Source organism: Chenopodium quinoa, unplaced genomic scaffold (assembly GCF_001683475.1).
Source record: "Chenopodium quinoa cultivar QQ74 unplaced genomic scaffold, ASM168347v1, whole genome shotgun sequence".
NCBI classification, from domain to species: domain Eukaryota; kingdom Viridiplantae; phylum Streptophyta; class Magnoliopsida; order Caryophyllales; family Amaranthaceae; genus Chenopodium; species Chenopodium quinoa.
In genome coordinates, this window is record NW_018744593.1 from 2,324,795 (window position 1) to 2,352,060 (window position 27,266).

Here is a 27,266-nt window from a genome sequence, read left to right on the forward strand (position 1 = left end):
ATGAGTGAAAGTATTAGAATGCAATTGAATTCAATCCCAAAGCCAAAATAAGCAAAATCCCCAATTCAATTATATCCTTAAACCATAGAAATCAAAATACTCAAACTGAATAGAAGCCATAAACCCTAAATTGAGTCCCCAATTAAGCTAATTGTTATAAATTAAAACCTTAAAACGAATTCAACAGACCATGAACTAAAACTTAGGTTAAAACATTACCGGAATTAGTGAGTAATTACGTTAAATTGCTTAATTTTTCTTCTCTTTGATTTTTGGATGAGTTTGGCGGGTAAATAAATGAGTGAGGGGAGTTATTTGGGTGGGAAAGCAAAGAAGTGGGTCCCACTAACGCATAAATTGGACGGAAAACGTTATTGGGTAATGGTAGACAAATGTTTGCTAACTTACGGATAGTTCTTAAAAAAAAAAAAAAAAAAAAAAAAAAAAAAAAAAAAAAGGTAGTTGCTCACAAAACAACCTATCTCTAGGGTAGTTCTACTTTCCCAGCCACCCACTTTCCCCTTCCCCTGCCGCTTCTCATCCATTTTCAAGTTCTGACTACCCCCTCATCCACCTCCCTACCGCCCCTTTTCCCCAGCCACCCCCCATCGCCCCTCCCCTCCCCCCTAGTCGCGGCCACCCCCACTCAATCCCGCATCCCCGCGGCCCAACACATCCTCAAACCCACTAAATCTATCCCTTACACACTGAAACCCACAAATCGGCGATGGGGACCATGGAGTAATTGGTACAAGCCACATTATTTTTTATTTATTTTTGTTTTTCCACTTCTCACTCCCCATTATATTCCCTTTCTCTTGTTTTTCTCTCTCCAACCTTCCAACAATGGCAACAAACATCTCCACTCTTCTTCATTTTCCCTAATCATCATCATCATTCTCTCACTCCTCACTTTCTTCTTCATCTTCTTTTTCTTCTCCTTTGCAACTCCTTCTCTCTCCTCCAAATCCTCCTTCTCAATTCCAAACCCTAACCCTAATTTCGAGTTTGAAGACCAAATCGTCGCATTTCTTTCTCATTTTTTGTTGGTTTTCTAGGTTATTTTGTAGGGTTGGTTGTTCGTCGTCGTTGTCTTCTTCAGCGCCATTGGAGTAGCTATGAAAGAGATCCATTGAAGAAGAAGAAGAAGAAGAAGATGATGATGAATCCCATTTCTTTATCGTTTTGTTGGGTTTTTGGGTTGTTTTGGTGGGGTTGGAGTTAGAGTTGGGGTTACTTGAAATTAGGGGTTACTTATAATATGGGTTACTTGTTTTTGTCTTCTGTTTTGGGTATGTTATAAAATAGGTTACTTGAAATTAGGAGTTACTTGAAATTAGGGATTACTTGAAATTAGGGGTTACTGATAGGCCGTCGTCAAGCCTACCAAAATATAAATTCATATCTTGGTCTCACTAACTAATAGCAAGGGTAAGAAAGGGTCGAACCCAAGAGAGGCGTTGAATCAACCACCGAGGTACTACTGTTTAAAAAAGCTAAATGAAGTCGAAATCGGTTTGGTTTTGAGTAACTTCTACTAATTCAATTCAACTAAAGCTAAGAGGAGATTAACAATGTTTAGAGGAATCTAAGGCTCGGGTTATACCACTCAACTTCATCACAAATCACGATTAGCATGCAACAATCAAAGTAAATTAAGGGGATAAATTAAGGGAAGTCATCTAAGGCACCCAACTACTCTCTCAAGCTATAGGGATTACTTGAATCATGAATACAACCTACTCTCGTGGTTACAAAGCATAAAACAAGTGTTAAAGCATAATCACGATGACATAAACATTCCATTGACCGGAAATTCCTATTCTCATGGCATTTCAAGTCAATTAAGCATAAGGGAGCTAACTCAAGTTCATCGGTTTGGGATAAATAGTTCTAGCAATGGCCATATACAAGAACTAAGCAATTAAACCACTTAAGCTCAACTAATTAACACGCAATAATTACCCAATTATTACATGCAACTAGTAATTAGTGACTACATTTAGGGTTTTACCCAAACCCTAGAAAATTAGACTACTCACAATCCATGGAAGTTAAAGCAATTAAACATTTCAAGCAATTCATGAACAAGTTCAAACTAAGGATTAAGCTAATTAACAATCTAAGCATACAAGCATTAAGCAAGTAATTAACAACAAAGTAGAGAGAAATGGAAGAGAAGAGTAAGAAATAGTTACTATGAAGCTTCAAGGTGAGCAACAATGGTGGAACTTGTCTTCTACAATGATTGAATATGAATATTTCCAAGCTAACAATTGGAATCTAGCTAATGATTTGAGAATTTAATGTTCTAAGATTACAAACTAAGAGAAAAGCACTAAAAACCTTGATAATCCGTACAAATGAGCTCAAAGGGGGTTTTATAAGACCCCCAAATAAAAAGGACAGAGAAAACAAGAATCGGGCTCGACTGCAGGTCGGCACGGACGTGCCAGGTTTGGCACAGACGTGCAGACTAAGCTACACGGACGTGCCGCCCTAAGCATGGTCGTGCAGGGCAGGGCAGAAGCTACTATTTGGGCTAGAAATCATGCACGGGTGTGCCAATTATGACACGGACGTGCAGCCTCTTCTGCACGGCCGTGCAGGCCTTGACAGAAGGTTCTTACTTGTTGGAGCACTCCTGCACGGTCGTGCAGATATCTGCACGGACGTTCTGGGTATCTTGCACAAACGTGCCTAAATTTAATTTGCACGGACATGCAGGGCAAGGCAGAAGCTCTTATGTTGCTGGAGCACTCCTGCACGGACGTGCAAGGCTCTTCTAAGCCCTTTTCTTCATCTTTTCTTCAATATTGCTCCTTTCCTTGGCTTCTATCTACCATCTTCTTGCTTCTAACCTCGGTTTAGTATCCATGGGCTTCATTTGGTCTTCTTTGGACCTAGAATCTCAACAAAAACACTAACAACCCGTGAAGCATAGGATACACAAAAATTGCATAATAATAGAGTAAAAGTGAACCAAAACACAAATTTATCAAGTAAACTAGGTTCAAAAACACCCTAAAATCATATCAAATAGCAAGTTATCAGTTACGTTTTTTTTTAAAAAGAGGGGGGGGGGGGGTTACTTGAAATTAGGGGTTAATTATAATATGGAGTACTTGAAATTATGGGTTACTTGAAATAAGGGGTTACTTATAATATGGAGTACTTGAGATTAGGGGTTACTTGAAATTGCGCGTGAGTGTCAAACTCTGTTATTTTTGCTGAGTTGGCAGCAGGCCACACCGTGTGACCTGCTGCGCCAAAAAGGCTCTGTTAAATTTAAAAAAAAAACTAAAAATAAAAAATCTTTTAGCAATATATTAAATATTTTAATTCTATATCCGATGAATGAGATATCATATTTATAATCTAATTATTAATTATATATTCAATTTCCATATATCTAACATCAATAAATAAGGTTTGTATTATAAGTTGCATAAAAATACTACTTAATAAAAATTATCCTTTTCCAACAAACTAAGCAAATTAATCAAAATATTATATAATCTAATTAAGAAATTTATCCTTTCATGACATTTTGGTATAAAAAAAATAGTGCATCGCACGGGCTTTCATCTAATTTAATATAATTTAGTACGAATATCAATTAATCTTATAAGGATTCGTTCGATATCACTATAGTTTTCAGTTTTCATTTTTTTTTTTAAAGTCATAGGGTATGTCATATTAAGAATCAAAACATAGTATGACTTGTTGAAATCATCATTATTAAGAAAACTGACAACAACAAAGTGCTATGAGTCCGTACTACTACTACTACTACTACTACTACTGTAGCAACAACTACTACTACTGCTATATTATAGCCTATTCAACTTGATGGTCATAATTTTGATTTTTAAAGGTTCATTTATTTGTGAAATGTCAATGAAACCTTGAAATTAAAGTATTAAACTACTCATCCGATTATAAAGATTTAAATTAACAAATATTTCGAACATGGATAAATTTACACATTAATGATAATGCCTTCTAGAAAATTACTACTTCCTCCGTTTTTTTATAGTTGCAACACAGTCCTAAAATGAAAATGTCACAATAGTTGTGTCACACTATAAAAGGAAGGTTTTTATGGTGAGAAATGTACTATTATTATTTAATAGGAATATGTGGCAAATGAGCCCCATAACTTATGACTTATGTGCAAATCAGTCCCTTTAGAATTAATTGAAGCAAATAAGCCCTGCACCTTTTGTAAACGTGTAATTAACACATAAATGATATATTCCGGCCATATATAATTTGAAAATTATAATTTTGCTGGAATACCACTATAATTTTACCACTATACTATCCTTATACTATCCATATACAACCCTTGTACATTTGAAGTACGTTATTTATAACCCATATACAATAACTCTATAATGAAATTAAAAAATACATTAGAAAAAAAAAAATTGAACTACATGAACAGCAGCAGCATGTTCAAGCACTACGCTCTCCAAAACATCTCAACTCTCTTCCATGGCTTCCTCTACAGTAACTTGATTTCTCTCTCATGATGTAAACCATGATTAAAACCTAATTTTAAATTGTACCTTTAGAAACACATCAAGATATAATGTAATTGCGAAATAAACTTACAACATTCATTTTTATACGTGAAATTGTGCAACTATTTCAGTCTATAAATCAATTAACAAATAAACTTATAACATTCATAATAAGATAAAAATATGAACTTGATTAACAACTTTGTAATTGACAAATGAGTATTACCTTTGAATATTTAGTTTGATGAAAAAAAATCAATAACTTTGCAATTGTAGTCCCTAGTTGCGCTATGTTGGTTGGAACCCCGGTTGACGATGACTATGGCGATGGGAAAGTGCTGGAAGTTCTACAGAAATTCTTTGAAAGCTAAGGTAGAAGGTCGTAGTGAATATTGACTACTAATAGGTTTTGTAAACAACCCAATTCTTCCTCTCATTATTAGCTACTTTAATTTGCACTTAAATTGGAAGATAATTTGTCATTGAGAGGAGAGAGAAAAATGGGAAATGGTGGGTAGAGGGAGAAAGTTGTGTCTTATAATTGATGAAGATGAAGACCAAAAGTAAGTAAGATGAGAATAATGGGATACAGATGTCATGAACTATAATAGCATAAATATACGTGTATAGTAGTTATTTGGGGAAAAAAATACGTAGTAGTTGTTTTCCAGTTTGTTATATGTATTTAGATTAAATGTCACTAGAAAATATCTGATGGAGTTAAATTGAACGATTTAAAAAGTAGTGGGGTTAATTTGCTGTTATTAGTACTTAGGGGGCTATTTTGCACATATGTCTTAAGTTATGGGGCTCATTTGCCACAAACGCCTTATTTAATATAAAGAGTATTAAAACATAAGGAATTAAAATTTTTTTTAAAAAAAATGGAACTAAAAATAAATATTGCGAAGTGAACCTGGGTACGCACTAGTTGATATTGATAAGAGTATAATGGTTTCCATATGACATAAACCTATAGCTCTATGAGAATAGTTTTCTAAGTATATTATCTAACAAGCTAAGTTTAATGGATGAGACACATTTTTCTTTTAAAAGTTGTCGTTTAACAATTTCTTCTATCTTCCTCCTAAAGTATCTCTCTTATATATCTTTGGAAATTTTGTGTAGAACTACCCTAAAGATAGGTTGTTTTGTGAACAACTACCTGTTTTTAAAAAGTTTATTTACTACGCATAAGATGGAAAAAGTTTGTCCACCACTACACATAAACGGTTTTCGTCCAATTGAGCCGTTTGTGGGGTCCACTCATACGGTTTTCCACTCAATTTTCTTCTCCTTCATTTACTTTCCCTCAAAACTCATCCTAAAATCCAAGAGAAAAAAATTTGAGCAATTCACTATTTTAATTCTTGGTCTATTTAATTGGTTTACGGTTTTTTAATTTACTTCAATTAACATAGTTAAGGATTCAATTTAGGATTCAGGGCTTAAATTCAATTTAGGGATTTTAATTTTTAGGGTTTGGTGCTTGAATTGAATTAGGGGTTTTTCTTATTTCGTCAATTGAAAATTTAGGATTCTAAATTTGAGCAGTAAAAAATTGGGGTTTTCTACATTATGTGTAGCAATATATAATTTAATGGCCACAAATTTAATAATTTTCTGGGGGGATGAATTCAGAGATTTTCTTAGGTCAAATTATGATGGTGAAAGGTAGAGATCATAGAAGAAGAGTGAAAATGGAAGGAAAGTAAATGAAGAAGAGAGAGGTAGTTGGTAAGGGGAGTCAATTGGGTGGGAAGCCGTAAGAGTGGGCCCTACAAATGGCTCCATAAACGAAAATCGTTTATGGGTAGTGCTAGACAAACTTTTGTCATCTTATGGGTAGTTCTAAACAAAATTTAAGTAGTTATTCACAAAGCAGCCTACCTTTAAGATAGTTCTACACAAAATTTCTTATATCTTTTATTATTTTGAAGATTAAAGGGAGGTTTCTCATATTTGCTTACGTTGTAGGGTTTTTTCCACTCATTTTTGCTCACTAGTTGCTTACGTTGTAGGGTTTTTTTTGGATTTTATTTTTCTTTTATTGTGTTTTTGCTTTTCCAATATGTTACTTTCTGTTGTTTTGGGAGTATGACCCATCTTTTTCCGTACACACAAAGATAACTAATGTAAGCATGCGACCATTGAAATATTCCTTTCATTTTATGTGAGAACACTATATATTGACCTATTATGATTTACAAAATGAAGAAGCGAGAGAATAAAACTTATAAAACTACTAGTAACATACTTCAATAAGTTAAGTTATACTTGGAGCAACATTTGTCAGATAATGTAAAAATTCATAATTTTCTATCTACTTTACAATGGCAAAACCAAATCTAAAATATCATAGTTAAGAGTTGTCCGGTCAAAAATTAAAAGTTTTGTCTTTTACCAATGCTTTCCACCATGCCTATCTTTCTATCTCCCTTTTAACTTCCCTTTAACTTATAACTTAATAATTTAAAAAAAAAAAAAAAAAAAAACTACTATCTGTTATAAAATAAGGAGAAACATGATAGATATTGTGAGAGAATCGATCAATATATTTCAATTTCATATGACGGGGGTATATATATATATATGTGTGTGTGTGTGTGTATATACACACACACACACACACACACACACACACATATATATATATATATATACACACACATATATATATATACACAATATAATTAGGGTTTGGTTGGATAAGAATATAAACCCTAGATCTATCTAGAATATTCTCTGGAATGATACAACATACAAGGAGTATAATGGGCATCTACACAATATTTCATAACACTCCCCCTTGAATGTCCATTATCGAAGACTGTGCCTCGTTAAAACCTTATTAGGAAAAACACTGTGGGATAAAAACCTAATGAAGGAAAAAGAGTACAACATTCTTAGTAATACGCTCGATATGCTGCCTCACTAACCTTACGAGAAAAATCCAATGTGGGATAAAACCATGGTCAAGGGAAAAAGAGTGCAACGCGTATTTTCTCCCCCTGATGAATACATTACTTGAGATATACTAGTGTCGTAGCAATGAATCCAATATGTTGGATATCTTCTCATATGTAGTAAAATATCACTCGTTGATCTTTGATCCTCCTAAACTGAAATTGCATCTTCAAGTCTTCAACTCTTCACGCGAACATGTGAAGTGTCTTCATTTCACCATACATGTGTTTATCTCTAGTATCATTATTTCAAATCTCTGTTTAACAATTGATTTAAAGGTTAAACTTATGCGGTTATGACTTCTTCTGGAAGTTGTTAATAATAAATACTGATGATCATTATTTGATCAAACATTCATTAATAATAATTTGATGACAAAACTTGTATTATTAATGTCGTTCTTCAATCTCACATGAATTATAATATAACACATGTAATTATATACGCTAATCATGGTTCTTCTGGACCATAAGAAAACATTCTCACGCATAATTATCCCATTGATATTTTTTAGACGTTTCATAATTGACATGATAGTTCTCTTGCAAATACAAATAGTAAATCTCATTAACTCTCATATGCTCAAACTTCAGGTTGAGATGTAAATGATGTAGTTACATAGACTTTTCAAGAATTTGATAATAATTGCAATATTCAAGATATAAACTTTGTAGGGCTGGATATTTAAATACGTCGTATATAAGTTCTTCAGGAACTCTTCTTACATGATTCACAACGTGCAAATAAATCAGTGTCATCAATAATCATCACAATTATAAGCCCATTGGAATATAAATATCTCTTTCTAATTTTTCATCAAAGTTTAAAGTTGTAAATATGTCTTACTATACTTTGAATGAACATTCACATACACCACAGTTATTGTAAGAAACTAATGCATGCAATATGAGATATAGAAAACATGATAACATATTAAACAAAATGTACAATGAGTAATGGATCTAACAACTTCCTACATATGCAATAAATAATCCATTAACCTATGACTCACACATGCACATGAACATAAGACTCAAAATGATGCAAGACACTGTACAATGCGGATTTAAAAATCCATATTTCATTGGACTTCTGGTCCATAATAAACTTTTTATCATTTTATGTCGACATCAAGATGGACATATATATTTCAGATCCCTTATTCACTAGTTCATTCTATCATGCATGTGCATATTATTTATCGGTTCCATAGTAATCCGGTATTATAAAATTCAGTAAGACATAATTTCGCATGCTAATTTACTATGATATCTGAATACATCTCCAATTGGTACCATTATAACATTTTTCATATCATAGGCCATCTATTATAATTCTCATATATCTATGTATACCACTTCTATTTGGGGTATTTCATACACTATGGTATTTATATACTATTACACTGTTAAAAGTGTTAACTGCACTATCTTGCCACATATCATATCTTTATTTTAGAACCGGTCATACAACCTACACTTCAGGTGTAGTGATTCAAGTATAACTGACAAGATTTTATCTCAATGTATACATATAATTTAATATGACCAAAATGTATCTTCAACGCTATGCAACATGAGTCATAACTGAATACAAATCAAATCATAAATGTGCAACATATCTTGATAATATATAGACAAAAGTTGGCATGTAACTTTCAAACTACCGTTATAGGGATCATCAATTTATTTATTTATTTTTATTTTTCCAACTTTTGTTAATTCATCTCCCCCTAAGTTGGTAAAAATATCTTATTTATAGGGATGTTTAATTCTATACCAACTTAGTATACAAATTTGCATTAAAATTCATTTCATTGGGAGGATCACAATAAAAAATAATCTCTTAAAAGATCAAGATTTATCTCTTCTAAAGAACAATTTCAATGAAGAATCATTTCTTCATTAACTTTACATTGCATATATATTTGTTATTACATTTTCCATAATATGTTCTCTTCTGGAGATCAATGTCAAGGGGGAAACATGTGTTGTGCAGTTGTACATTTTTCCTTCTTCTCCTATTTCTTATGTGTTGACATATAATAGCCCCAATTAAAAGAATTGGTATACAAGCGTAAATCACTTGCTTGCTTGTGATTCTATTAGGTGGTGATCTTCTGGATCTCTGAAGACTCAAATAGTGTATTTGATGAGCTTCTTGTCACTTAACACTTGACAATAATATATAAGTTATACTGGTGAACTTCTGATCACCTATTACTCTTTCGTATATATAAAAATCAAAACTTATTAACTCTTGAAACTTTCATCAACACAAATTATTATAGATCAATCTCAATGTTATGTCTTGCCATTCAATTCATTTCATATATCTAAAATTGAGAGAGTGTCAGCACATTATCAAATGAAACTTCGGGTTTTCATAACGGGTAATTATTAAACCCGGATGGCCTAATTTAATTTCACATCCAATCACTTCTCTAAATTTGAACTCTGGTCAGTTTTCCAAAACTAGTGATCACTTTATTAAACTTACTTTATGCATGGCCATGAATATGATGTGATATTTGAACACCAACATGTGTTTCTTTATACTAGTGGCAAGACAATCAACTAATATTTTATCCAATAATTAATCATACTCTGCTGGAGTTTTGACTATAATCTTGATACATGTTAATATTGTTGGACATTTCATACTCTTCTAGAGTCTTTTATATAATCATGGAACATATGAATTTTACTAAAAGTGATTTCTTCTAGAAATGTAATGGGATTTATCACTTTCTCAAATTTGTCATTGTCAATAGTTGTTCCTTTCCTTTGCGACGATACTGAATTATCTTTAGAACCTATTGATCTATCACGCTTCAGGCGTGCTATAGGTTCATTAGCAATTGATGTTGTCCTTCTAATAGGCGGTCACACACCTAACAAAAATAATACCTAACTAGACCTCCTAATTATGTAGTAGGGTAAGTCAGGGTCGATCCCACAGAGACTATGGTTCACCTAAATTATCTAGACTCAAGTAATCACTAAGCAAGAATCAATCAATGATGGAATAAACTAAGAGCTAAAATATGGAAAACTAGAATAAATCAAAAGAATATAATGAATCAATAAGCTAAAACATCCAAGATCAAGTATCACCACAATTACGATCGATGCAATTATATATCTACCCCTAACATACAATTCCAATTAACACGGGGAAAAGCAAACCCTAACCAATACCAAGGACCTCTCTCGAGTATCAATGGCTTCCCTAACCCACAATCAAGCCTATTCTCATGGTATCATGCAAATTAGAGACGTTAAACACTTTACTTCACCTCCCAATTATCAATTCAACTACTCTCGTGATGAATTTCAAACCCTAAATCAATTTACTTAAATCCGTTAAAACCCACCTCTCGTTGTGATTGAAACTATGGAATAATAACAATACTAATTATCTCTAATCTAGTATTGGCATAATCACAATTAATTTAGCATAAACAATTGTAATAGTTATTAGAGAATTTAAAGAATTAAATCATGCATCAATCATAATTGGGCTACCCTAGATCTTGGAATAAGAAAACTACTCACACATATTGAAAGAAACAATAACAATAATAATCAAGGAAAACATAATTAAGAAACAAAAGATGAAAGAAAATACTAAATCTTAAATAAATGGAGAATGTCAAATCTTGAATTACAAAAGCGATGTAAAAATAATAGAGAGAACTAGGTCTAATAATAAAAACTAGATGCTAATAAATACTCAATAATGAAATAATACAAAGTCTAGAGTATTTATACTCCGAACAAGATAAGAAAACGCAACAAAAATATATCGCGCAATCTTCCTAAGAGGCACAAACGTGCCTACAAGAGGCACGAACGTGCCTCAAATCGAGTGTAAATCCTCATGTCTTCTGGAATCCAGGCACGGACGTGCCTCACATGAAATCTGATGGTAGCAGCAGGCACGGACGTGCCTCTATAAGACACGGTCGTGCCTCATATCGAATGTCAATTCTTCAGCTACTGAGATTCAGGCACGGACGTGCCTCGGCTGGGCATGGGCGTGCCTCTTTCCAAATGGGCCCAAATGACTCGTTCTTTGACCGACGAGTTTCGTGAAGGTCCGTGGGCCTCGGTTTAGCCTCATGACTTCATAAAATCTCCAAATTAGCTCCGTTAATCCTGAAATACATCAAAAATAAGGAAACTACCCATAAAAGCATCGAATCATCGAAACTAGACCAAATTAAACCAAAATGAACTAAAATACTACGCTAAACTAATAAAAACAACTAGAAATAAGCTAACAATTATGCACAAAACACGGCTTATCAAACTCCCCCAAGCTAAACTAATGCTTGTCCTCAAGCATTTAACCATGAATCACAAAGGAGGAACAAGATAACTTCTCAAGTCATCATAATGTGTCATCATTTGAAATCAAGAGGAAAGCAAAAATTAGAGTTAATGTGTATAAAACCACCATAAACCTCTCACACTTGGAATCGACAAACATCTTACCACACATCTCCCCATACCAACTCACACAAACATGAATAGCTCTCACTTTAGTTGTGAAAAATAAAAACAATAAACGCTCATGTGTTTACGGGTGAAATATGATATCACTCAACCTAAGCATAGAATGCATGTCAACTTCACATGAATTGTCCTCTTTAAACTTGCAATGTGACTTTCTCCACTCTTAAAGATTGATGCAATTATGAAAATCATGAAATCCAAAAAGGGTAGGCTTGGAAAATGAAGGGTTGGACGACGTTATTTGGGAATGTGGTACTCAAAATATAACAAATCCTAATCCTACTACACATACAAATATTGGGTTCAAACCAACCTTATTTCCTCCAATCTTCATACAATATAAGCATAAGCCCTTTTTATTTTCTTTTCAATCACACTTTTTTTCTTCTATAACTTGCAAAAAGAAGGGAATTATAGTATTTTACGATTTAGGAAGACTTTTAGAACTCCTCCTTGCTTTGAGGTACGGATATATGAAATTTCAAAACCCCCTTTTTTTTTTCTTTTTCCTTCCTTCTTTCCAATAACATTAAATTCCTTTTTTTTTCTTTTTTTTTTTTTTTTGATCACTCATAGGGCTTAAACAAGTGTAATGCTCCTTCAAAAGAACCTAGGAAAATGGCTCTATGGCTTTAAATGTAGGGTATCAAGAAAAGGGAAAACACGGCTCAAAATGGCTCAACCTACGGGTGAATATAAAAATAAAAAAAATAAAATTTATGTAGGCCTATAATGTTAAGGCTCTATTTTCTACAAAGGAAATTTCAATCACTTTTCTGCAACATGCATCATTCAACTCTCAAATAGTCAAAGAGCAAAACCAAGAATTCAATTATATGAAGGACAACTAATCACACATGAAAGAATAAGACCGAGTTAGAGTGAAATCAGTCAAAGATGGCTCAAAAATCTCACCGGGTACACAAACTATTCACATAAGTAGAGCGGGGAGACCATCCTAGCCACAAACCTACTCAATTCCAAGCAAATTGGTAAATGGGTTTTCGAAAAGCTTTTCACAAAGCACACATGTATGATCATTATCATAGAAGCATAAGCGTGGAATGGCATATCAAAGACACTAATAAGAAAGAAAAACTGACCAAACATTATAAAAAAACTAATATATACTCAATATCATTGTCCTCAATGTATGCATGAATCAGTGGAAAGTGGACAAGGGGAGAGGGAAACAGGTCTACCGAGCGGGAGGGGGAGAATCATACCTCGGGCCGGAGCTAGGACCGCCCTGAAAATGTTGACGCATCATGCCCCCAATATCATAGAACTCAGACTGAAAGGCGGTGATCTGGTCTCTCAAATCACCAAAGGTTGTCGCCATGCTGTCATGGGACATCGATAAGTTTGTGACCGCCCTTTGAGTGTCACTGACATCTCTCCTCAGCTCACCCATGTCATGCATAACGTGGCCCAAATCAGTCCTCATGGAGGCAACCTTCTCCTCCAAGGTAGGTGGTGCTTGCGGCCCTGGCCCGGGATATCCTCGTCCATGTGTCCCTGGCCCTCCCCCACGTGTAATGGGACAGCCTCTAGATGTTGAGGGGGCCACATGAAATCGGGGGGATGATCCAGGTATCCTTTCCAGCGACCGGTGGAATCCCTTCCCGTGGGAGAAATGCATAAGGTACGGGCCGGGGTAATGTGGGTCGACCTACAAGCCATTCGTAGCCTTGACCACGACGTCGTCTCCTCACCCAATTCATTTGCTGCAGCCCCTGAAAGTTCAGCAGGGTGGGGCCGGCTACCTTGTACTTTTCCAAATCTGCAAAGTCAGTAATATAACCACTAACAAGCAAAGTAATCATACCTCCAATAGCAATATCCCTACTCCCTAGAGCTACATGATATAGATGGTCAATAAACCATGCCCCAGGGTTAATTGACTCCTCATGTTCAGAAGGGTCGGGGTGGTCTAGCAAATGCCACAAAAAATAGAGTTCCTTAGTCGAACAAACTCCCCCTGTGTTCGATCTAGCAAATAGGGTCCATGAGAAGAGTCTGCAGATTAGACGTATGGCTGGGTGAATGATACAGGTGGATTTCGAGTGACTAGGATCATAGTTATCTAGCCCGGTTAGGTTCCGCCACGTATTGAGATCACTATATCCATCTAACCTATCGTAGTTGGGTCTGCCTAACTGTCCGTATGTGGGGAAACCTAGCAATACATTGACTTCCCTCACCGTAAGGGTGTGGCGCTCTCCAAAACAATTAAATGAGATATCCCTAGGTGTGTTTCCATCTGATCTACGTCGGACAACTAAGATCGACAGGAACTCGTAAGTGATGTTGGAGTATGTGAGGGCATGTTTCGTTAGGAATCCACTCCACCCCAAACGCCTAAAAATCCTAGGGACTTCATCACCCATCCCCAAAGTTGCAATAGCTTCTTGGTCGCAAAACCTAGTGGGGACAATGGATCGTGTTCGGATTCTTAGAAAGTTTTTCATGTGTTCTTCATTGTTTCCGAAGTTTATTCCGTAGGTTTCTATGGGAGGGAGTTGGGCGGTTGGTTGTGGTGGGGGTTGGTTTCTTAGACCCGATGTGGATGTGTTCCTTGGGCGATTTCGTTTAGGGTTAGAAGAATAAGCCATGATTCACAACACCAAAACAAAATTTGTAATTCAAGCACAAGAATCAACCAACTATACTACTACAAAAGTAGGGACTTCACAATTTTCCACAATATTCAACAAGATTCAATAATGAATCCACAACTATACTATCACCAATGTTCAAGCACAATCATCCTATAGCAAAATAGGCAAAGCTCAATCACAAACAACTTACTCCAGCAATTTTATGAAGAATTTTTTTTTTTTACAAATTAAGCATGGAAAACTTAGAGAGAGAAAGTGTATGAAGAGAGTATACCCAAGGTGTGGTGGGTGTCAAATACCCGCAAATGATCCACTATTGCAACTTGAAACACCGTAGGAAGTTATCTTGGTCACCCAATTACTTCAAAATCACCACAAATGAAAACCCCCAATTTGATTTCAAAACATAGGGTTTGAAGAATTTTTGGCAAGAATGGGGTTAAACTGTGCTTTTGATGACAATGGTGTGTGTAGGTGGAGTAGAAAGGATGAGAGGATTGGGATCTTGATGAAATTGAGAATGGGTAATGGGGGAAATTGAAGGATTTGAAGTTTAGAGAAGAAGGTGTGCGTGGGGAGGGAGATGAGAGATTGAAGTTGTGGAGTGAGGGGGCACGAGCGTGCCTGGTATAAAAAGGGGGGGCAAGGACGTGCCTCTGTAGCAGAATTGCAGCCGGGCCTGAGGCACGGACGTGCCTCTTAGGCAGAGTCTGCAGCTGGGGTTCTGGGTTTGAGGCACGGACGTGCCTCTAAGAGACACGAACGTGTCTCTTTGGCAGAACACAATTTTTTTTTTTTTTTGATACCTGCATAAGAGAGATAACGAGGTGAATACATAAATAAATAAATAAATAAATAAACAAATAAAAACAAAAATGGTTAAATAAGAGATCGAGAATGGGTTGCCTCCTATCTAGCGCTTATTTATAAGGTCTTAAGCTCGACCTCCTTTATGCTCAATTTTCCTGCGGCGGGGTGGAGAGTGTGATGTCCAATCCTTCATCGATGGGGTCACCAACTCGGTAATGCTTTACTCTTTGCCCATTGACCTTAAAGGGCTCTCCTCTTGCGTTTTCCAACTCAATAGTGCCGTAGGGATGCACCTTCTTGATCTTGAATGGACCCGACCATCTAGACCGAAGCTTACCTGGGAACAATCTCAACCTAGAATTGAAAAGAAGGACTTGATCTCCTTCTTTGAACTCTCTCCTCACAAGGTTCTTGTCATGCCACCTTTTTGTTTTCACTTTATATAGTTTTGAACTTTCATAAGCTTCGAGACGAAGCTCATCTAGTTCATTGAGTTGACAACCTCTTTTCTCCCGCTGCCTTGGCATCGAAATTCAAGCTTTTAATGGCCCAAAATGCTCGATGTTCTAGCTCAACGGGCAGGTGGCATGCTTTCTCGTAGACAAGTTTATATGGGGTTGTACCAATTGGCGTTTTGAAGGTCGTTCGGTACGCCCATAGCGCATCATCTAGCTTCGCGGACCAATCCTTCCTTGTTCTTGCAACTTTTTTCTCAATGATGGACTTAATCTCTCGATTGGATACCTCGACTTGGCCACTTGTTTGAGGGTGATAGCCAATTCCAAGCCGGTGTTGTACTCCATACTTCCTTAGCATTGCCTCAAATCGATGCTCCAAGAAATGTGTGCCCTTGTCACTAATCAACACACGTGGGATACCAAATCGTGGAAAAATAATTTTCTTGAAGAACTTACTTACCACTCGAGCAAAGTTGGTTGGAGTAGCTATGGCTTCCACCCACTTTGACACGTAATCAACGGCTAGCAAGATGTAACGGTTGCCATAGGAAGAAGGAAATGGACCCACGAAGTCTATCCCCCACACATCAAACAACTCGACCTCGATTATGTTGTTGAGTGGCATCTTATTCTTCTTAGATATTGTGCCCGTTCGTTGACATCTATCACAAGCCTTGACATAGGCATATGTATCCTTGAACATTGTAGGCCAATAAAATCCACATTGCAAGATTTTTGCAATTATCTTCGAAGGGCCTGCATGTCCACCACAAGGTAAGTCATGGCAATGAGAAATAATGTGATTTACCTCAATTTCTGGAATGCATCTTCGAATCATAGTATCCGCGCATTGCTTGTATAGGAACGGATCATCCCAGAAATATCTCCTTGCCTCAAAAAGGAATTTCTTCCTTTGTTGAGAGGAGTAGCCATGAGGCTTTGTACCTGTAAAGAGGAAATTAGCCAAGTTAGCATACCAAGGTGATTCAGTTTGCAATCAATAAGGCTAATAAATGCTCTGCAGGGAAAGAATCATCAAAAGGAGTATCGTCCTCATCCTCAGGGTCAAGGAGAAGAGCGGAGAGATGATCTGCAACAACATTCTCCGTCCCTTTTGTATCCTTGATCTCTATGTCATAATCCTGTAGTTGAAGAATCCATCGGATCAACTTAGGCTTTGCATGGGTTTTGGTCATCAAGTATCTTAGTGCTGCATGATCTGTATGAATGATAACCTTAGAACCGACCAAATAGGAATGAAACATGTCAATTGCATATATTACAGCTAGCATCTCTTTTTCAGTTGTGGCATAATTCATTTGAGTAAGAGTTTTGCTAGCATAGTAAATGGCATGAAGCTTTTTCTCCTTTCTTTGCCCCAAAACGGCTCCTACCGCATAGTCACTTGCATCACACATGATTTCAAAGGGCAGGTTCCAATCTGGAGGTTGCATGACAGGAGCAGATATCAAAGCTTCCTTTAACCTGTTAAAAGCTTCAAGACAAGCATCAGTAAAAACAAAAGGAACATCTTTAGCTAAAAGCTCAGTTAGAGGCCGAGCTATTTTAGAAAAAATCCTTGATAAAACGACGGTAAAAACCTGCATGACCAAGGAAACTTCGAACTCCTTTTACAGAATTCGGGGGTGGTAAACGCTCTATAACCTCTATCTTAGCTTTATCAACCTCAATACCCTTATTGGATACAACATGACCTAAGACAATTCCCTGTTGCACCATAAAATGGCATTTTTCCCAGTTCAAAATCAAATTGACTTCCTTACATCTTTGGAGCACCTTTTTGAGATTTCCAAGACATATATCAAAAGATGTTCCGTAGACAGAAAAATCATCCATAAATACCTCCATAGAGTTCTCTATAAGACCGGAAAAAATAGCCATCATACAACGATGAAAAGTGGCAGGAGCATTACATAATCCAAATGGCATCCTACGATATGCAAAGGTGCCATATGGACATGTGAATGTAGTCTTTTCCTGATCACAAGGACGAATAGGAATTTGAAAGAAACCAGAATATCCATCCAAAACAGAAAAATGAATGCTTTGCCAACCTTTCAAGCATCTGATCAATGAAGGGTAGGGGAAAATGATCCTTGCGGGTGGCCTTATTTAATTTCCTATAATCTATACACATTCGCCACCCTGTAACAGTCCTAGTGGCGACTGGCTCAGCCTTGTCATTCTTGGCAACGGTCATACCTCCCTTCTTTGGTACCACTTGTACAAGGCTAACCCACTTACTATCGGAGATAGGGTAGATTATTCCTGCAGCAAGCAATTTTAGAACCTCTTTTTTCACTACTTCCATCATGTTTGGATTAAGCCTTCTTTGAGGTTCTACAGAGGAGGCATGATCGTTTTTAAGAATAATTTTATGCATACAGAAAGAAGGATTAATACCCTTAATATCATCAATGGTGTACCCAATTACACATTTATACATTCTTAAAACATTGAGCAATTGCTCCAATTCTGTGTCCTTGAGTTCAGCATTAACAATAACAGGGTATAAATTATTGGGACCAAGATATGCATATTTCAGATTAGAAGGGAGAGGTTTCAACTCTACCTCGGGAGGCTTAGTACTCTCCCCAATACTCACTGCACTAAGTATTTCTCTGATTGGATTAGCGATTGGGTTGGCCTTTGCTTCTTCAAGTAGCCTGACATACTCCCTTGATTCCCAATCTCCATCACCATCATCCTTTCCTACTAGCACTTGTTCGAGTGCATCATCTATTTGACTTAGAGGTAGTTGCTCATTCTGCAACTCATCAAGCACATCAACCTGACAAACAGTTTCTCCCATAGAGGGAGTACCCATAACGTTTAAAAGTGAGTATTCTAATTTTTCATCACCAACTTCAAAAGTAATCTTACCGTTCTTCATGTCAATGATTGCGCCTGCAGTAGCTAAGAAAGGTCTACCAAGAATAATTGGAACATTCACATCTTCCTCCATTTCCATCACAACAAAATCACAGGGAATGAAAAACTTACCTACACGAAGAGGTACATCCTCAAGTACACCCAAAGGAAATTTAACTGACCTGTCTGCAAGTTGCAAATAAATGCGCGTGGGTTTAAGTTCACCCATTTGCAGCTTCTCACAGATGGACAGTGGCATGAGACTCACACTTGCACCAAGATCACATAGTGCCCTGTTTATTTCAATATCTCCAAGCTTCACTGGAATTGAATAGCTACCTGGATCACCTAATTTCTTAGGGAGAGTATTCTGCAAAATAGCACTACACTCTGCAGTCAAAGCAACTGTAGCATTCTCTTCTAACTTTTTCTTATTAGAAAGCATATCCTTTAAAAATTTAGCATAAGAAGGCCTCTCGGATATAGCATCTAAAAAAGGAATATTAATATGAAGTTTTTTTTAAGATATCAAGAAATTTACCGTACTTTTTCTCAAGCTTAGCTTGGGCTAACCTTTGAGGAAAAGGAACCTTAAGCACATACGGAGCAAGCGGCTTTGGAGTTGCTTCCTTTGATTCATCCTCGACCTTAGCATTATAAATCTCTTTCTCACTTTCACCTACTTCTTCAATGATCTCCTTCGATGGCTCCTTGATAGGAGGATCTTCCAATTGCTTTCCACTTCTCAAAGTAACAACATTCAAATGCCATTTCTGTGGTTGCTCTGTCTGACCCGGAAAGGTCCCCGGTGTCTTTAAGGATTGACCAACTTGGTGAGCAAGTTGGCTTATCTGATTTTCCATGAGCTTACTCTGGGCTTGTAGCTGTTGTATGGAACTGTTTTGATGTTGGATGGAATTGTTGGTTGTGGTGATAAAGTTTTCCAACATTAGTTCAAGGTTGGACTTTTAAGGAGGTGGTTGAGTAGGTTGTTGGATTGGAGGTGGCCTTGGTTGGAAACCAGGTGGTGCATTGTAGTTGTTGTTTCGAGGTGGTGGTGGAGGTGGATTTTGTTGAGCCTGGGTATTCTTGTAGGAAAAATTTGGGTGATTCTTCTAACCTTCATTGTATGTGTTTGAATGGGGGTCATATGGCCTTTTGGGGTTAGAGGTGTAGAATGCATTAGCTTCCTCAATCGACATCTCATTTAAACTTTATGGGTAATTGGGTGCAATATGACCTTCCACATTACACAATTGACAAATCTCAAGTGAGCTAGTGGATGTTCTAGCTTGGAACCTATCGAACTTGCTTGTCAATGCCTGCACAGAACTAGTCAAAAGAGTTAAAGCATCAACATCTAATTTACCTCCTTTTTTCACACTATTTCGGCCACCTGGATGATAGTTATCATTGGCCGCCATTTTCTCAACTAACTCCTTTGCATCAGTTGGATTCTTTGTCAAGAACCCCCGGACGCAGCATCAATGTAGATACAGAACTCGTGAGTTAGACCATTGTAGAAGGTTTGGATTAACATCCATTCAGGAATACCATGGTGGGGGCATTGCCTCTGCAATCGCTTGAATCTCCTCCACGCATCGCATAGGGACTCATCATCTGACTGCCTGAAGGTGGATAATTCGTTTCTCAACCTAGCAGTCTTCTCCTGTCCTAGAAACTTTACTAAGAAGGCTTTCACTAGCTTGTCCCATGTGTCGAACGAGCCAGTGCCTTCATCTCTCAACCACTCCTTTAATTTACCCTATCCCGTAATGAGAAAGGGAAAAGGCGAAGTCTAATAACATCATCTATAACACCATTCATTTTCATTGTATCACATTTCTCTAGAAAACTATCGATATGACTCACCGGACAATCATGCGGTGAGCCTGCAAATGAATCATTGGAGATGAACTGAATGAACTATGGCTTTAGCTCGAAGTGCTGAGCTGTCACAGTCTGACAATGCTAGAAAGGAGTCCGGTAGTTGTATCAGGAATACCGTACTCCAAGAGGGATTTCGTGGCATCTTCCATGTTTCTGTTGGCTTGGTTTCTCCTTCTTCTTCTACCTGCTCGTCTTCTTGCGGTCGCTTTGATTTTAGAATCAAAAGGAATTAAATCGTCTGATCCTGAACCTCGAGTTTGCATGGAACAAGGATCTAAAAGAAGAGTATCAAAAACACAAGAAACAATAGCCGAAGCAACGAATGAGGCTTAGTAAAAACGAATCACAAATAATCAAATGAAACTGTTAGTCCCCGGCAACGGCGCAAAAATTTGATAGGCGGTCGCACACCTAACAAAAATAATACCTAACTAGACCTCCTAATTATGTAGTAGGGTAAGTCAGGGTCGATCCCACAGAGACTATGGTTCACCTAAATTATCTAGACTCAAGTAATCACTAAGCAAGAATCAATCAATGATGGAATAAACTAAGAGCTAAAATATGGAAAACTAGAATAAATCAAAAGAATATAATGAATCAATAAGCTAAAACATCCAAGATCAAGTATCACCACAATTACGATCGATGCAATTATATATCTACCCCTAACATACAATTCCAATTAACACGGGGAAAAGCAAACCCTAACCAATACCAAGGACCTCTCTCGAGTATCAATGGCTTCCCTAACCCACAATCAAGCCTATTCTCATGGTATCATGCAAATTAGAGACGTTAAACACTTTACTTCACCTCCCAATTATCAATTCAACTACTCTCGTGATGAATTTCAAACCCTAAATCAATTTACTCAAATCCGTTAAAACCCACCTCTCGTTGTGATTGAAACTATGGAATAATAACAATACTAATTATCTCTAATCTAGTATTGGCATAATCACAATTAATTTAGCATAAACAATTGTAATAGTTATTAGAGAATTTAAAGAATTAAATCATGCATCAATCATAATTGGGCTACCCTAGATCTTGGAATAAGAAAACTACTCACGCATATTGAAAGAAACAATAACAATAATAATCAAGGAAAACATAATTAAGAAACAAAAGATGAAAAGAAAATACTAAATCTTAAATAAATGGAGAATGTCAAATCTTGAATTACAAAAGCGATGTAAAAATAATAGAGAGAACTAGGTCTAATAATAAAAACTAGATGCTAATAAATACTCAATAATGAAATAATACAAAGTCTAGAGTATTTATACTCCGAACAAGATAAGAAAACGCAACAAAAATATATCGCGCAATCTTCCTAAGAGGCACAAACGTGCCTACAAGAGGCACGAACGTGCCTCAAATCGAGTGTAAATCCTCATGTCTTCTGGAATCCAGGCACGAACGTGCCTATATTGGGCACGGACGTGCCTCACATGAAATTTGATGGTAGCAGCAGGCACGGACGTGCCTCTATGAGACACGACCGTGCCTCATATCGAATGTTAATTCTTCAGCTACTGAGATTCAGGCACGGACGTGCCTCGGCTGGGCATGGGCGTGCCTCTTTCCAAAAGGGCCCAAATGACTCGTTCTTCGACCAACGAGCTTCGTGAAGGTCCGTGGGCCTCGGTTTAGCCTCACGACTTCATAAAATCTCCAAATTAGCTCCGTTAATCCTAAAATACATTAAAAACAACGAAACTACCCATAAAAGCATCGAATCATCGAAACTAGATCAAATAAAACCAAAATGAACTAAAATACTATACTAAACTAATAAAAACAACTAGAAATAAGCTAACAATTATGCACATAACACGGCTTATCATCTTCTGGGACATCAATTTTGATTGTAGCATTTACAACTAGTATATATGATCAATGACATTTATTTTTATCCATCTGCAGGATGGTATCGTTTCAAAATATTTAATTAACATGTGGCCACTTTTATTAAATAAATAGTTGATATTTAAGTTAATGTATGTACCAAATTGACCATCAATATATTTTATTATTTATGTGCAAGGATTACATAAAATAATGGAATAAATACAATCTCCCCCTAATCCTTGCATATGGGGCATGAAATGAATCCAACAATTCCACCTTTTAAGGCATAAATTCTCTTAGCAATGCATGTATCAAGCATAATAAAATTATTCTTATAAACTCGTAACTCTTGCCCAATTATATTAATCGATCTCTTATAAGTATGGGCATAATAAATATATATTTTTAAATAAGTTACTCATAATGTCATGATTAGTTTCTTGAGCTCATGACACTATTTCTAGCTTGTTCAAATAGATATTCTAATGAACTTTTAAATGAATTATAATCAAAAGTATATCATATAAAAACAAGCTTGTTACCTTTTTAATATTATAAATTCTCATTCGATTCTGGGATTGAGTAAATCTAATAATCTATAAATTAAATCATCGATTCTAACCCAGAGTTGGATATCCAAAGTACTATGTATTAAAAAAAAAATTGTGTATTCTTTCTTATGACATTGTGTTTATAGAATCACACATCAATTAATGGAGGTTATGACATCATGCAAATATTAGCAATCTCACTCATAAGGGTAATTAGAAACAATGCTATCATCAAAGAACCAAATCATACTCATAAATTTTAATTCTTAATAATGACGTCAAATATCTGTAAACAAATATTCATGTGATCAATGAAATTATGTATCACCCAAATTCAAATAATCTCACTCATAAAGTACCGGCATATTACGATTATCGTCAAAGACTTCATTGCATTCCCATAAAAATTTACTCTACAAAGTTTAATTCATATTCATCAAAATCATTAATTTAATCAACGTTAGGCTCCTTGAGCAACTAGCTTAGATAGACTTATCACCCAATATGTACTTTCCTTAGGAGTGAACTTAATTAATATACCAATATACCAAACGCACGCCATCTATAATATGGATTATAAGATATAAACATAGCCTGACAAATAAAAATTATAAATGCGGATTTAGGAAATAGCTTAGATAGAAATATTTATAATAAATCATATCATGAGTAATTGAAATCTTCTTAGATTATTATAGTGAACACATGACATACACATAACAAAAAAAAAAATCATACGATAAGGCTAATTAATGATAGCCCTAAATTCCGAAGGCGAAACATGAAAAAGATAAATTTTAGTGGCATAATTATCCATTTACTTAATGAACGATTAGTTGATTGGAATATCTACTAGTATAATATATACATACAGTTAAAGATCCAAAGGTTGCCCAACAAAGCAACATTAGGAACAACTAACCCAACAACAAAAGATTCTAGCTAAAAGTGTAGCACAAATAAGCGCAAACTCACCAGTAAAACTCTTGGTTACATTCTAAGGGGTCGATAGTATATTAAGACACTGGCAGCAACTGAACTAATCACTCACCCCACATTATAGGAGGATTATTAAAAAAAATAATAAAAAAAATAAAAAAAAATGCCAATGTTAATCCTTGATAGGTAAATAATTCAAGAAGTCAAGCACTATGAAAAATAACAAATTCAACTTGACATTTCACTTTTGAGAAATATAAATGCTAAGTCGTCAAGAGTTCATTGTATAAATATATAAGTGAACTGTTAAACATCGCCCGCAAATTCCTACATAAAGCCCACAAAATAAGAGTGAAATGACACTTTTGCCCTCATACTAAAAAACACACAATTTCTCTCTCTACTCTCTACTTCCACTTTCTCTCTCTAAATTATTTCCAGAGCTATGTCGAGGCGGCCCGGCAAGGAAGTGGCGGCACCGGCGGTGGGCGGAAGGCGGTTTGCCGGCCAGAAGGTAATTTTTTTAATTTTTGTAATTTTTTTTTAAAAAAAAAAACCTCCGGCGACGGTGGGGCGCCAAGGCGAGACGCCACCACCACGGAGGAAGCGCCTAGGCAAGACGCCCGTACGGTGGTGGCGGCGCCTAGCCCAGACGCCACTACCACGGCGGCGGCGCAGAGGCTAGGCGCCACGGCCGTGGTAGTGGCGTCTGGGCTAGGCGCCGCCACCACCGTACGGGCGTCTTGCCTAGGCGCCTCGTTCTTTTTTTTTTTTTTAAATTTTTTTTTTTGTTTTTTTTAATTTTAAATTTTATTTTCGATTTTTTTTTTTTTTTTTTTTAAAAAAATTTGTTTTTCTTTTTTTTAAATTGTATGTTCCCTTTTTTTTTTATCTTTTTTTTTTTAAATTTTGTTTTTTTATTTGTTTTAATTTTATATTTTTTATGTTTATAATTTTATTTCCGTGACTTGTTTATTTGCTTTTGTGTTTATTTTCGACTTTTTTTAATTTGTTTTCGTTATTATGTTTCGTTATTTACTTGGAGTTAGGCATCGCAATTTAGACCTGGTGCGGGGAAGAGTATTGACGTCGTGAGGAGTACGATCTACTCAATGGAGAGCTCGGGGCCCAGACACGTTAGATCCCGTGGTATTTCGGCCTCGGCCCGCAGAGAACGGGTGCACTGTTCTGCGGACGATCAAGATGATGATGATGATGATGAGGAGGAGGAGGAGGAGGTCGAGGAGGAGGAGGTCGAGGACGAGGATGATGCAGATGAGGATGTCGACGATCAGAGTGGACCATATGATGATTACGGTCCATTCAGTCAGAGGCTTGATGATACGTATGAGACGCATAGGGTAGATGTGCGTAAGGGTCGAGATGGTAGGTTTGTTAGTAGATCTGGCATATCATCTGCGTCCACTGTGTCTGCGGGTAGCAGAAAACGGTCGAGGGCCGTTAATGATTCTTGGATGGTGAGGGGTGAGGTGGCCGGGGGACCTATAGACGGGAGTGTGATTCCTAGCTTTTTAGGACACATCGCTACCCGTATTTGGGAGGACCAGGAGAGGGCTTTGGATACAGGCATTTTGAAATGCCAAACCCGGGAAAAGACTTGTAGGTTTTTGTGTAGCTGGGCTGATGCTTGGCCGGAGGAGAGCGAGATGGTCGGGCGATTGAGGGCCACTAGAGTGAGTCACCTTCCTGCCACCATGCACGACAGGATTGACTGGACGCTGATCACGGCTTTCGTTGAGCGATGGCAGCCGGATACGAACTCGTTCCACCTTCCGTTCGGTGAGATGACGATCATGTTGCATGACGTCGAGGCCATCCTTGGGATTCCCGTGGAGGGAAACCGAGCATCTGTCGTCACTGATGCGGATCAGGCAGATTTACTAGCGGAGCTGTTGGCGGTGGATAGGGCTGCGCTGTACACATCGGCACTTGGTGTGTGGGATCACGGCGGCGTTAAGATCGCAGCCGTCTTGCAGCGATGTTTGCACCCTACGGCACGTAGGACGCAGGACACACAGCTGGCTGCATATGTTTTTCTTCTTCTCGGGTGTACCTTGTTTCCGGATAAGAGCGGGAACAAGCTCAGGCCACGCGACATAGTTGACGCGTGTGAGCCCGACAGAGTAGGCCAGTTTTCTTGGGGGTCGGCTACGCTGGCGTATCTGTATCGCCAGTTAGGATTCTCGAGCCGGGCTGATGCAGCAGGTATCACTGGATGTCTGACGTTGTTACAGACCTGGATATACGAGTATTTTCCTGCGTTTCGACCACACCGCGACCCGGTTCCCATTGGTGATGGCCAGCCACGTGCCTGTGCGTGGAGTCCGCGTGTCGAGAAGAAGTCCGTTGACCGCCTGCGCTCCATACGGTTATCGCTTGACAGGATGTCCCCCTTAGAGGTACAGTGATTAAATTATTTCTACTTTTACAATCTGATGCTTTATTTTATGACTGTTACTGATTTTAAATAATGTGCAGGTGAACTGGATGCCTTTCGGCCAGAACCCTAGTAATAGGGTACCCAGGACCCTCTACACTGGACTGATTCAGTATCGCGAGATCGTAGAGGCGTACATGCCGCAGCGCTGTCTTCGCCAGCTTGGATTTGTCCAAGTTGTCCCACCTCCACCGGCATGGCCCAGTAAGGCGGTACGATCTGCGTCGTCGAAGGAGTACGTCGTCCAATGGCCGTCAAACATGATATCCATGTGGGAGCAGTTTCCGATGGTTGCCCGCCTATGGACGGCGGAGCTGCAGCGGCCGCCAAGTGGGGTGACTGCCATGTGTGACCAGCACTACATGGAATGGTACATCCGGCACTCGCACCCGAGGTTGATCAAAGACATCGACGACGCAGATGATGACGATGTGCCACCTGCCACTGCCTCTTATGCGGTACGTCTCATCTTTTATTTGTTGTTCTCTTATTTTAATATATATATGTATAATACGTCGTTTCATGTTTTTTGTTTTGTGTAGTGGATGGGCAAGATTATGCAGTTGGGACACCGACTTTTTGAGGAAAGGGACTGCATGACGAGTGCATCAGGCAGAGCTGTTATTGACGATCTGGAACGGACCCTTGAGCAGTGGCAGTGGGCGTCACAGAGGGATTACTGATATTTGAAATTAGACATTATCTTTTTAGTTTGTAATATTTGAAATTATTGTTCTTAGTTTTTAAAATTCAATATTATCTTTTTAATTTGTA

General features: G+C 37.3%; 3 protein-coding genes across 3 annotated transcripts; 1 reads left to right on the forward strand and 2 right to left on the reverse strand.

Annotated features, from left to right (window-relative positions):
- Positions 1–16,891: 16,891 nt before the first annotated feature.
- Positions 16,892–19,660, reverse strand: LOC110699798. Its single transcript, XM_021877312.1, has 4 exons — positions 19,339–19,660; positions 18,330–19,286; positions 17,507–17,782; positions 16,892–17,400 (listed from the first exon to the last, which is right to left on the reverse strand). The coding sequence occupies exons 1-4, from the start codon at positions 19,658–19,660 to the stop codon at positions 16,892–16,894; spliced, it is 2,064 nt and encodes a 687-aa protein (XP_021733004.1).
- A 351-nt stretch (positions 19,661–20,011) lies between these two features.
- LOC110699799 lies at positions 20,012–20,836 on the reverse strand. Its single transcript, XM_021877313.1, has 3 exons — positions 20,803–20,836; positions 20,562–20,689; positions 20,012–20,254 (listed from the first exon to the last, which is right to left on the reverse strand). Exons 1-3 carry the CDS (start codon positions 20,834–20,836, stop codon positions 20,012–20,014), a joined length of 405 nt encoding a protein of 134 aa, XP_021733005.1.
- Positions 20,837–26,228: 5,392 nt separating this feature from the next.
- LOC110699639 lies at positions 26,229–27,218 on the forward strand. Its single transcript, XM_021877150.1, has 3 exons — positions 26,229–26,454; positions 26,534–26,950; positions 27,035–27,218. Exons 1-3 carry the CDS (start codon positions 26,440–26,442, stop codon positions 27,173–27,175), a joined length of 573 nt encoding a protein of 190 aa, XP_021732842.1. The 5' UTR covers positions 26,229–26,439; the 3' UTR covers positions 27,176–27,218.
- Positions 27,219–27,266: the final 48 nt, after the last annotated feature.

Excerpts from the sequence above, each read along its gene's own strand:
- LOC110699798 (XM_021877312.1), bottom strand. The coding sequence starts at position 19,660 with ATGGAAAATCAGATAAGCCAACTTGCTCACCAAGTTGGTCAATCCTTA. Across the intron at positions 19,287-19,338 it reads TAAGCTTGAGAAAAAGTACG|ATGCTATATCCGAGAGGCCT; the intron begins GTAAATTTCTTG and ends TTCCTTTTTTAG. Across the intron at positions 17,401-17,506 it reads AAGTTTCCTTGGTCATGCAG|CTTTTAACAGGTTAAAGGAA; the intron begins GTTTTTACCGTC and ends CTTGTCTTGAAG.
- LOC110699639 (XM_021877150.1), top strand. Across the intron at positions 26,951-27,034 it reads CTGCCACTGCCTCTTATGCG|TGGATGGGCAAGATTATGCA; the intron begins GTACGTCTCATC and ends TGTTTTGTGTAG.
- LOC110699799 (XM_021877313.1), bottom strand. The coding sequence starts at position 20,836 with ATGGAAGATGCCACGAAATCCCTCTTGGAGTACG. Across the intron at positions 20,690-20,802 it reads GAAATCCCTCTTGGAGTACG|GCTCACCGCATGATTGTCCG; the intron begins GTATTCCTGATA and ends ATTCATTTGCAG. Across the intron at positions 20,255-20,561 it reads CTTTCTCATTACGGGATAGG|AATCCAACTGATGCAAAGGA; the intron begins GTAAATTAAAGG and ends TTCTTGACAAAG.